Genomic DNA, 12,707 nt, shown 5'->3' on the forward strand with positions numbered 1-12,707 from the left:
CCTAGAAAAGCCAGGGTGATATCTGATTTATGATACAATAATACACCCATACAAAAACAGCTTGGCTGTACAAAAAAGATGTGTTCACAAAACTAAAAGTAACTGACAACTAAAACTAGGAGCTAATATCTGGTGAGGCCAAAAAATGAATGTTAATACTGGCAACTAACTATAATTTACAATAATCTGTGTAACATTGATCGTTTATCATTGACTCGTGCAGTCTGACTGCATAATTCACTAATTGGCTAGTAAATTAGTACCTTTTCCAATAGTCATTGTACTAAGAGGAGAAAAAAGGTGGCCAAAACACTAGCCAATTAAAGTTACAGGGAATTAATTAGGAATGCAGCGAGTCAAAGATAAAGGACCAAATTTTTATAACTTATAGTTAGTTGCCGGTATTGACATTCATTTCTTGGCTCCTTTAGTCCTTAGATCTAGCTTCATGAACATGTCATGTTTGTATTTGCATGCAATATTGCTGTATTACAAATCATATATCACTCTGACTTTACATCCTATGGGGATACACTCTAAAACAACAAGATAGCAGCACTTTAAACATTAATTAAAATGGTCTTTATAAGGAGATGACGACTAATTGAAATTACCTAAGTACCGTTCCATTCCACCATTCTATTCCAGTCCATCATTCCAGTCCTACAGACATATGGAAAAGTAAATTTAAGGCACATAGTACACTAAGTACAGCAGTGAAGAGAACACTGCTGTCAAATCACACTGCTACAGTATGTGATGAACCAGGAAAGTATTGGTCTTCTTACAATATCACCTGGCAATTTAATTGTATTTCAACATTTTGCGTGGGTCTCATAACCACAAATGCTGCAGACAAGAGCTTTCAAGCTTCTAATCTATACTGCAGTTGCTTACTACCAAAAAGCAATTTTAGGCCACTCCAAATAAATTATGTTTCCTGTCCACTGCCTGCATCTGCATGGTTACTGTCAGATCTAAATATTCGTGTTCTTCAATTATTTCCTGGTTATTCTTGCATACTGTACAGGCTCAGTAAAAGCCAACAGTGTCAGCTTACGTGTCAGCAGTGTTATCACATCGGTAATAGGAATCTTCGACTTGACTGTAGGTGGTGGATGGGAAACAGGAAATCAAGTTGGAACCGATGAACTTGGCAGAGTTTGCATTATTGCTAGACTGGCTTTGACTATGTCTGCTGTATATATATGTTTTGAAGTATAAAAACTATACATCAGTCAGGCCATTGGAAACATGTAGCACATGATTTCTCTCTTTATCAAGTGCCCCGTTCTAACTGGATTGAGTGTACTGTAGGTAATCATCCAGAAGTGTAATGACTGCAGAATATAGCTGAAGAGCACAGACCACAAATATACGTAGTATTATTACCAATTGATCATACTTATAGCTATATATATAGATAGCCAAGAGTCCTGAGATTCTTCGTGCTTTCAGTGTCAAATTATCATCACTCTCAACAGATATATTTATCTCTACCACACTGTCTAAATATCTACGCAATTCCAGCATCTAGAGCTCGTCAACATTAAAGAAACATGTAATAGCCTAATGTTCAACTTACAGTGTGATGAATGTCCCATAACTTACCATATTGTCAAGAGTTCATAATACAAAAAAAGGAGAGAGTGTCCAACTGGAATGCAGTCAGCAAACACACTGTGCCAAGTAACACCTCTAGCCTGTTCACAGATTAAAGGCTAACACCAATAAGCACTAATCAACAGTTCTGTATATCACCAATGGAAGTGTTGATCAAAGGTGAACATGACAGAATTGACACAGTGACTTTATACAGGCTATATTGGAAGTTGGACACTCTCCTTTTTTTTGTATTATGAACTCTTGATATTGTTATATAAGAAATGTCAGCTCTTTTATAGGCTTGACTGAACCACACTGTTGTGAATAAAAATTAATCCTTATAAATATCTAGCTATAATATCACTATAAAAACACAGAAGCCTCATAGCCCTTCCAATCCATTTGACTATGTACTATGCAAGTATACAGTAGCTACGTATGTATCTATATGGCTGGAAATGATCTATAATATAACTTCATTGAGATACCTACTTTTAATTTCTGCACTCCCGTTGTACTAATTTCTGTTTACATTTTATTCACATACTGACCTACTGTGACCCTATAATACTCAAGAGATTTTCCCCAATGAAACAGCTATTAAGTTGAAGTGGACCTATCAAACTGTATTGCAATGTGACAAAACAAAAATGAATAGAACATGGATTTAAGCAAGGTGTAGCTGAAACATGAATGATTGTGAACACCATCTATAGAACAATCTTAATCTGCACATACGTATGTTGTAGCTATAGCTCTACACCTCCCTTGTTACAAAAGTGCCATACAACTACAACTTGTGAGGTATGGCTTTGTTTGCTCTGTGTTATGTCAACAACCGTCAATTCAGGCTCCTTTAATGATCTGCTGCAGGTTTTGTCACATCTGTTATTACAATCTGTTACTATAAGCCATCCTTTAGATCACAAAATTCACACATCTGAGCTTTCTTCCTAGTTTAAGTTGTATTTGGAGCAGAAATCACTCATTAGCTAATACATTCAGATACTTTAACGCTTAATAAAACTAAATAAAATTCAAAGGTTAAAGGAGTTAAGCGTTTTTTGAAAATAACACAGGTCTGCAATGCAAATCTGAACGTATACTATAAAAACCTCCAGACTAGGTATCTCTTGGTAGATAATTCTTTTTTATCATCCACAAATCTCACAATCTGTGTATTTTAACCTGTCAACAACTGGGGGCTGCATCTCTTAGACTTCCAAATCTGTGAATTACCATATAGCACTATTGGAAGCCCTGGCTGTCTTGGATATGCCCCAGCAGACTGTAGCCACCAGTTTGTTATTATAAAATACTGTTACAGGTAGTTTTGAAAAATGTATACAGGCTATAGCCACTATATTCACTGTGTATTATATAGAGACAGCATATGAAATACACATGAAAATTCTTAATGGGTACCACACCCATGAAATCTCTGCAGTGCCATGAAAATACCATGAAGTTCTGAAATTCATAGGCGTTTCATGTCCCATACATGGTACATTTCATGGGGGCAATTTCACCTTTCGTATTTCAACAAAAACATAGATATTTCATGGTATATTTTTCTACTTGTTTTAAAAACCTTAAGTGGTTCTTGCCATTTCCAAATAATTATATTATGTACATGTAACAATGTAACAGACAGCAAAGCACCAAACCAGAGCAGCTTACTGGAACTTTCGCATACAAACATCTAAATGATGATAAATTGATTTATTTCACAAAGACAAAGCTATATCATAAATTTATTGCAACTTGTTTGTTGATTGACAGTACAACACTGATAATAATTGGTTCATTGATGTCACATACAGAATCACTTTATAGCTACATATAAGTACTATCAAGAGTTCATTATTTACTCTTGGTACTATATCTGGAATAATATAGATTGCAAATCAAATAACAAAAAACCAGATTTGATAAGTTGGTTACAGTATGCATGATAATTTTATTAAAATGTTGACAGTAATTGTTTGGACCAAGCATTTTAATTGGGTCCTAACACAATTTAAAGTACATAGTTAATAAAAATTAGGATGTCCAGTTTTCAAAAACAAACTTACTGAAGTGTATCATACAAGTATACACTGTACGCTTGGTATTACTAGAAGTTAAGGAAACATTTAGTCCTAAGTTACTGACTTGAATGACAGAAAACCTGTATTAACTGACTCGGATACGGTAATACAAGTAATTAGATTAAAATGTCTATCCTTAAACATTGCTTGACAAAGTGCATTACATACAGTATAGTACTTAATGACGTGTAAGTCATATGCTATACAGTTGTCAATTGATTTTGGCATATTATATCAATTACATAGCAGACACAATACTCTGAGAAATGAGATTAGTCTCTGTACTGATATTTTTGTGACAGCAACATGTTTTGATGCTGTGCCACATGTTAAGGATGAACCTGTGTGTATAAAAACTGACGAATGTTCATGTCACTTGACTGGAGTTGAACAACCTGGAGTGATTGATTTACATAGCCTGGTTAGTGGTGAACCTAAACCAGCCTTTATCATTGTGGCAGAATCTGAGCACACTAATATATCCTACACGTACTCTTATAATCCGTGTTCTACCTATGACTACAACTTCTGTCCAACAACTAGTATATGTCAAGAGAATCCGATGTTAGTGGAAGCATACGACTTGGGAAATCCTGACACTGTTAAATTTATTTACCAAAACAATTCTGTCTTTGCATTCTACAAGTCAAAATACAACGATGACCTTGGTTACAATAGATCGTCTGAAATAGAACTGGTATGTGATGAAGCTGAAAAGACTGGAAAATTTGAGTATGTTGGAGAGCCCATTGAACGGCACTACAAGTTCAAGCTCTATACTCGATGTGCTTGTCCTGGAAAATGTACATCTTCACAAACTGAATGTAAAGCCAAGGATTTGTGTAGTTGTGAAATGTCAGATGGAACTGGTACAATTAACCTTCATTCCCTTGATAATGCAACAAATCCACTGAGAGATAAAGCAAGTCCAACCAACACGTTTCTATACAATCCTTGTTCACCCATCACAATACCTGACTGTAAGGGTAACTCATTGTGTGAAGAACAAGGAGATTCTCTTGTGGGTTTAGGTATGGCAAATTCTGCAAAATTTGTACAGAATAACAATCAACTTAGCATACAATATACTGGACCAAATAATAATACTGCAACTGTGAACTTGTTTTGTGATGAGAACCAAAGAAATAAGCCATTCTTTAGAGCAATTGGTGGGGGAAAAGCATATGATCTCTACAGTGTGTGTGCCTGTCCTAATGGTTGCAGTGGTCCACCATCAAATGGAACATGTGACCAAACTGACTCATGTACCTGTAAGAGCACTAGTGATGGTGCAGTGATCAACCTTCATGATCTAGACAACCCATATGCACCACTGACTGCAGAAGACAATGAAGGTTACTTTTACTACTACAATCCTTGTAGTGGAATAAAACTACAGAACACTTCAGGAAAATGTAATGGAGTAGCTGCCTGTCAGTATGATCCCTACCATGGTGTGTATTATGATATTGGAAATATTGGCCCCGAAATACATTACAATGCTACCTCAAAGTCTTTTACATTTCATTACACTGGAGGTCAAGAAAATCGTTCTTTTGAAGTAAGGATGATATGTGATCCTGATGTTGCTAGTACAATACTTTTGCCAGATGATGATATACCTAAAGGTGTTACTATGTATCCTCTTAAGCTAATTTCCAAGTATGCATGTCCACAGCGAACAAACATTTGAACTGCTGTTCACTATCTGGATGTTGCTATTATGTACGTATATCAAAGTATGTTGAGTGACCACTTTTGCTAGTAATTTACTTCAAACTGCATAAATATATTACAATGTTGGTTATTGTAGCTACTTACATAGCAAATGTTATAATATAGCTAACCATTGCAAATGTTTACAAAAATGGCAATTAAAGTTTTGTATGACCACTATGGTAGAATGGAACAGATTGATCTGAATACTTTCAGTTTTCACTGCATTGTCTGTGTCACATGACTTGACTGAATGTTACAACAACAAGCTTAATTTAATGTGCTTAAAGTATATAGCTGCAAGTCATGCCTGTGGCTCAACTCATGTCTGTGGCTCAAGTCATTATGTGATCACAAAGATACTTTTTTATTTAAATTTTGGTTACCAGTATGATCATGTGTACCCCTGGGCCAAACTTTTTGTATAAACCCTATCACACAACAGGAACTGGAATACACTATATATATATATATATATATATATATCTGCTTTATAAAACAACAGTTGTAAAGGGATGAAAATTGAAAAAGTACACATCAGGGTCTTCGTGTGACACAACTTAAACTGGTTCATGCACAAACGGATTAGACATTTTCCTCATCCTGTCAGTCTATTCATTTGCTTAGGCTTATTGCACTTGCTTGTGATTCTGGATCTGTGAAGCTGCCAATGTTCTTGATAAAAGAGGTAATTAATCGCTCACTTCAACTGATGGGATCTAGTGAACTAAGTTGTGTTTACCTCACTTTTTTTTCCATAACACATTGTAAACTTTGAAGCTGCAGAAACTCTTTATGAGACCACACTTGAAATTACACATTACCTACATATACTGGTAGCACTTCAGTCCCATGCAAAAGTATTAGATGCACAAACATACCATTTTAGTGCCTATGAAATCCATAAAATACAACATTGTAAGTCTAACATTAAAATGATGCTTGCTGAATCATAGTCTGCTGCATACCACTAGGTTCTTCAGCTGTTGCTTACTTGCTGCTGCTAGCAAGCAGCAACAGTAGCAGCAATCACAAGTAAGTAGCAGCAGTCAGAAGTAGTGGGTAGCAGCAAGCAAGCAACAACAGCAGCAGCACTTTCAGTATAGAGCATAACAAGCAGCAAGCACACAAACTAGTAAGCAGTCATTGCTTGTTGCTTTTTCTGTTGCTGTTGTTAGATAAATGTATATGAAAGCAAAGTGCAAGGATTACTGGTTTTACAAAGCACAAGAGTGCACCCTGAAATTGACTGTTGTATTACAGTGCTTTGCTTTCACAGCTTTAATTTAAACCCACAACTATAATTAATTTTGACAACTCCCATTGATTTAAGAACAAAGTCCTTCTTTTTCTATCCCCCTCCTTTATATCCACCCCTGCTGTAAACAAAAACAACTCATTTGTAAAATGCACAGGATACTTCATACTTGTATATAGCAAATAAACTTGTGTAGTTAGCTAGCCCACATTGGTTTAGGCTAACTTTTTGATCCAAAACATAAATTAACAATAAGTGGCCTTATTAAGATGCCTAGCTATGTTTAATAAGTGTGCAAGTAATACTATGAAAAGTTTCTGAAAGGGGGTGGGAAAGTACGTAAGTCCGTAGCCTTAGCCATTATTGAGTTATGCTTGTCTGACAGCATCAGGCAGGCAGGCAGGCAGGCAGGCAGTACATAACTAGAAAATGCCATTGAATTTTCTTTTTAATTTTGTATATAACAGTCTATTATTAGAAGCATTTAGGGTGGTGCTGAAGGCACTTTTGGGCTTGGTTATACCTACCCAATACTACCAAGGCACCAGGATGGTATTGTGAGCTGGTTTTTGGGCAACATTTTTGGCCAGTAAAATCTGATCAGCATAAGTTAAGCAGTCTGGTTGTGCATAGTGCAATTTACCAGCTGCTTTCCCACACCCATACAAGTATTATGTGTATATATGTTACATTTTATATATATATATATATATTTCAGTCAATTATATACTGATAAATACACCACTGCCGATTGCCAGGTAAACAGTATTTGTTTACGGATTTCCATGCATTGAGGCCATTTACATGTATGCAAAAAGTGTGTTAGACTGCATAATATTATAGGACTTGTTAGACTTCAGGTAGGCTGTGGTAAATGCATCATGCTGAAAGAGCATGGCATGCAATGTCAAAAATACCTTGGTGAAACTTTTATCCTGTACAGGCACACACAGTGTAGATAGTAGATACTAGTATTTATTTGACCTCAGACTATCCTCAGTGCTCATAATAGTTGTGAAACTGTGCACACTCTATTCTGGACACTTGGGGACCATTCTTTATTCCTGATTTCGGGTGTCTACATGTATATAATACAAAGGGGAACATGGACAAACGTCCAGGTGACCTAGGTGTCCAAGCACACCCTTTTTGAGGAGCTACACTGTATTTAATTTATATGCATTTTTACACTAGACATGATACTCATAAGGGTGTAGCTGTATATAGGCCTGAATAAACACAATTAATACATTAATACAAGGTGATGAGCTGTATGCAACAAGGTACTCAAAGAAAATAACTGTAGCATAATTATGCAAGAATTGGTATAGTAAAAAGCAAGTCGTACTACCTCCCACAACATACATACCCTTACACCCTCGCATGCTATTCCCATCCACTAACTGGGTTGTGCCACCACAGGAGGTTGGCTATTTTCATTATCCACAAAATATTAAAACATCCACAAAACATAACTTACACTGCATACAGAAACAATGCCTAATAAACTACAACCATGGACGAGAAAAAACAGGGTAGGGGCTAGCAGAAATAATAATAAGAGTAACAGAAAAATTCAGAGCAACCCAGCCCAGTACTGCTCTAGGAAAAACCCTGGTGGCTTCTTTTTACCACCAGGGAAAAACCCAAAAGCTCCACCTTCTTGTGTGCATAATATGTGACAAAAAATACAACAAAAACAGTTCAATTAATCGTCCAATCTCCATCTATCTGCACAATCTATTAAGGAAACTAATGGAGGGAGGGAGCCAACCTACTAAAATTGTACATGTGGCTTAGATTGAATTAAAACACGCCATACTGTGGAACCTCTCTATTATGGACATTTTGTGACCCAGAATTTTTGGTCATATTTTGCTGTAATATAGAGGTTTTCCTCTTTCAGAGATAAAAATGAATTGACCAGACATGGGGGGGGGGGGAGGGGGCAAATTTTTGTCCTTATTATGGAGGCTTTTTCTATTGTGTCCTTAACTTAGGGAGTTTGTTAAGAGAGGTTCCACTGTTCTACCCTTATATACCCTGTGTCACGTGATAACATACATAATTATGACGCATGTGGGAGCTTATTTTCCTGCTCTTTCACTACATTCAGACACTAGAAAATACACTTGGTACATAACACCATACAGTCACGACTGGTTGCTGCTGCAGCAGGGAGTTGAGAAACTTGCAGATGCTAGCTTCACAGAGTCTGAGGGTACAGCTCCCAGACCCCCATGCATAATTACCTACCATGTCAAAGTAGAGCTCCCCTTCAGTAGTCTTGGTTGTGGGCCTGCTACCTTGAGTCTTGATGTGCCCACATGCCCAGGTTTTTGCAGTGCTGGCACACATGATGGAGCATGTGGGAAAAGTACCTTTGTGATCATAATATGACTTCACCGAACCACAACATGACTTGTGTGGCCAAACTTGTTAAAATAGGTTTTATTTTATTATTCAGTGAAAGTCATGTGACACAAAATATGGAGTGAAGTATAGATAAACTGTATACAAAGCTTCCATTGTAGTTGCAATGAGTTCATGCAACATGTATCAGCATTAGCTGCATAGGTAGACTAACTTTTAGTACAGTATTATTACAATACCATGCATAAACATACATGCAGTTATGAAACTAAATTATAAGTACATTACAAGCAACTAAACAAACTTTGGTGTAGCCATGTATCCAGTTACAAACATGGACAAAAGTTCAAATGTTCACTGTGGACATGCATACTTGGAAATTAGCTTAAGAGGATACATAGTAACACCTTTAGGTATATCATCATCTGGCAAAAGTATTGTACTGGCAACATTAGGATCACATATCATCCTCACATCAAAAGAACGATTTCCTTGACCTCCAGTATAATGAAATGTAAAAGACTTTGAGGTAGCATTGTAATGTATTTCGGGGCCAATATTTCCAATGTCATAGTACACGTCATGGTAGGGATCATATTGACAGGCAGCTACTCCATTGCATTTTCCTGAAGTGAATTGTAGTCTTACTCCACTACAAGGATTGTAGTAGTAAAAGTAACCTTCATTGTCTTCTGCAGTCAACGGTGTATATGGATTGTCTAGATCATGAAGGTTGATCACTGCACCATCACTAGTGCTCTTACAGGTACAAGCGTCAGTTTGGTCACATGTTCCATTTGATGGTGGAGCACCACAACCATTAGGACAGGCACACACACTGTAGAGATTGTATGTGTATCCATCACCAACTGCTTTAAAGAATGGTCTATTTCTCTGGTTGTGATCACAAATCAAGTTAACAGTTGACGTAACTACATTTGGTACAGTATATTGTATGCTAATTTGAGTATTATTCTGCATAAATTTTGCGGAATATGTTTCACCCAAAGGAAGACGGATTGTTCCCACATCTTCACACAATGAGTTATCCTTACAGTCAGGATTTGTGATGGATGAACAAGGATTGTATAAAAAGTTATTCATTGGACTTACTTCATCTTTAAGTGGATTTGTTCCATTATCAAGAGAATGAAGGTTAATTGTACCAGTTCCATCTGACATTTCACAACTACACAAATCAATAGCTTTACATTCAGTCTGTGAAGAGGTACATTTCCCAGGACAAGCACATCGAGTGTAAAGTTTAAACTTGTAGTGTCGTTCAGTGGGCTCTCCAACGTATTCAAATTTTCCTTTCTCTTCAGTTTCATCACATACCAGTTCTATTTCAGAAGATCTGTTGTAACCAAGGTCATCTTTGTATTTAGACTTGTACAAAGCAAAGACAGAATTGTTTTCATAAACAAACTGAACAGTATCAGGATTTCCTAGGTCATATGATTCTGATGATAATGAACCTTCTTGACAAATACTAGTTCTTGGACAAAAGTTTTGGATAAAAGCTACACAAGGATTATAAGTATATGTGTAGGTTTTGTTAGTTTTTTCAGATTTTTCCTCAATTGTAAAGGTTGGGAAGGGTTCACCACTAACCAGGCTATGTAAATCAATTACTCCAGGTTTTTCCACTCCTGTTAAATGACATGAACACTCATCAATTTTGACACACATGGGTCCATCCTTAATGTGTGCTGCATCCTTAATGTGTGCCGGCACAGCATCAGAACAGGTTGCTATCACCAATAATATCAGCACAGTGGTAAATCTCATTTCTCTGAAGTGAGTATTTGCTATATTACACAATTGAAACCAAACTGCATGACAGTTGGATTCCATGTAATACTTTACTGTATGCGTGGTATTACAGTATATTTCTACATTAAGCGATGTTTAAAGAATGCATGTATTTATAAGTGACTTAAGTTTATTGATATTTCAAGTTTTGTTATCGGTTTGTAGGTGTCTTCTGTCATATCAGTGTCTTTCTGCTTTTTGTCAACACCAAGAATATATCCAGGTAATTTTGTGCTACTGTATACCAATTAATTCAGTTTTAGGCCATCATTATTATATTGCTTGTTTCCCGTCACCCAATGGAACAAAAACTGATGCAGGCGGGAGGTGATTATTGATTATTAATTATACACTTGACTCTTGTTATTTCAGTCTCTGACTGCTCTATTAGAGTACCTCGATCTTGAAGCTGCCACTCATGCACCCTGTTGAACAAGATTGGAGAGACTTCCACCCTTCTGGTGGGCTTCTGCTATGTTATATGCACAGTTAATGCATTTACCTTAAAACTTGGTCACTTTCTGCCTCTTTCTATTATGAAATAGTGCGCTCGTGTGATCTGTAATCAAATAATTAAAATTTGGTGTGGCTATCAAAAAATTGATGTGGGCAGTGACGGGAAACAAGCTAGGAATTTAATAATGATGGCCTTTATATAGCTAGTAGCTAATTTTACTTTCATGATACAAAGTGAGTTTAGTTCTTTGAGATACAAAAGCAATTTTGATTGTAGTTGCTAATAAATTACATGCATTATTAATTAGCATATTGTGCAATACTATGCAGATGGTTCACTGGAAAGTTGATATTGTATACCGAATGCTCTATTAGAGTATCATAATGACTGTTCTATTAGAGTATATTTTGGTGACTGCGTTATTAGAGTATAGTCTCGATCATTATTTTTGCAAATTCGTGGCTGAAAAAGTGGTCCGCGCGGCATTGGGGTCCCGCCCTGTGTGAAAATCAAGGCCCACAACTTCATCAGTCAATCTTGCATGCGCGCAGAACGTTACTGAACGTTATAGTTTAATACGCTTACATGTTTCTGACTCACTGTATTCAGATTATAAGCCTTCCGGCTCACTCACATGTCCTAGCACTGATTCATAGAAATGATAGCCCGCGGGAAGCCTGGAAGCCTTCTTTCAGCGAGTTATTTGATCACTTTATACGCTATGCTCGCGCATCACTTGACAGCTATAGTATACTAGTGCCGCTAACCCTCGTCACAAGATTCGATGCAACGTATACTGTACTAGCTAGCTAGCTACCACATGCAAACAATGTAGACGGTACGGCCATCACTTAGAACTTACATTGCAAGACCTCCTTCAGATCCAATCAGTCGTAAGACAAAAACAATAAATTATCGTTATCTAATCTACGATACTCCCTCCATTTATAAGGCTACATTTCTCGCAACGGAAGCCGGGGAATACCTACTTTCCGGAATGGGACGGGAAGAGACAATCCCGGAAAATATCACACTACTGTTTTACGGGACTTGCCGGCACCCCCAGCACTAGAGATACCGAAAAAGTACCGAACACAGCGACAGATCTAGAATTTCCAAGATGTGTGTGGGGCATCTACCTGTATAGTGGGGGCTAAAAATGTGGCAACTGGTTGGTAGCTAGCTACAACTAGTATCTTGTGAGAGCACACTCAACATGAGGAACATGCTTTATCTAGGGGGTTTCACAGGAAAATTTTGCAAATTTAGCTTTCTGTGATCAAATTTGGCAATGATTTTGACTGAACTTGCCAGACATCGACCGGCCAACTCTCACCAGTGACTCATCAGTTTCAAATAAATTTTGTGACTTCATCTTCGTCTAGTGTAATCG

At 37.0% G+C, this 12,707-nt stretch overlaps 1 protein-coding gene across 2 annotated transcripts; it reads right to left on the reverse strand.

Annotated features, from left to right (window-relative positions):
• Window positions 1-9,123: 9,123 nt before the first annotated feature.
• LOC136241403 (cation-independent mannose-6-phosphate receptor-like) lies at window positions 9,124-12,296 on the reverse strand. Of its 2 annotated transcripts, none has more exons than XM_066032598.1 (2): window positions 12,177-12,296; window positions 9,124-10,837 (listed from the first exon to the last, which is right to left on the reverse strand). In XM_066032598.1, exon 2 carries the CDS (start codon window positions 10,831-10,833, stop codon window positions 9,397-9,399), a length of 1,437 nt encoding a protein of 478 aa, XP_065888670.1. In that variant the 5' UTR covers window positions 10,834-10,837; window positions 12,177-12,296; the 3' UTR covers window positions 9,124-9,396. The 2 variants fall into 2 exon arrangements, with proteins under 2 accessions (XP_065888670.1, XP_065888669.1); XM_066032597.1 differs by having other exon boundaries at window positions 9,124-10,853; window positions 12,177-12,295.
• Window positions 12,297-12,707: the final 411 nt, after the last annotated feature.

The sequence above is a fragment of the Dysidea avara genome, chromosome 12, assembly GCF_963678975.1.
Source record: "Dysidea avara chromosome 12, odDysAvar1.4, whole genome shotgun sequence".
Lineage (NCBI taxonomy): Eukaryota > Metazoa > Porifera > Demospongiae > Dictyoceratida > Dysideidae > Dysidea > Dysidea avara.

Excerpts from the sequence above, each read along its gene's own strand:
- LOC136241403 (XM_066032598.1), bottom strand. The coding sequence starts at position 10,833 with ATGAGATTTACCACTGTGCTGATATTATTGGTGATAGCAACCTGTTCT.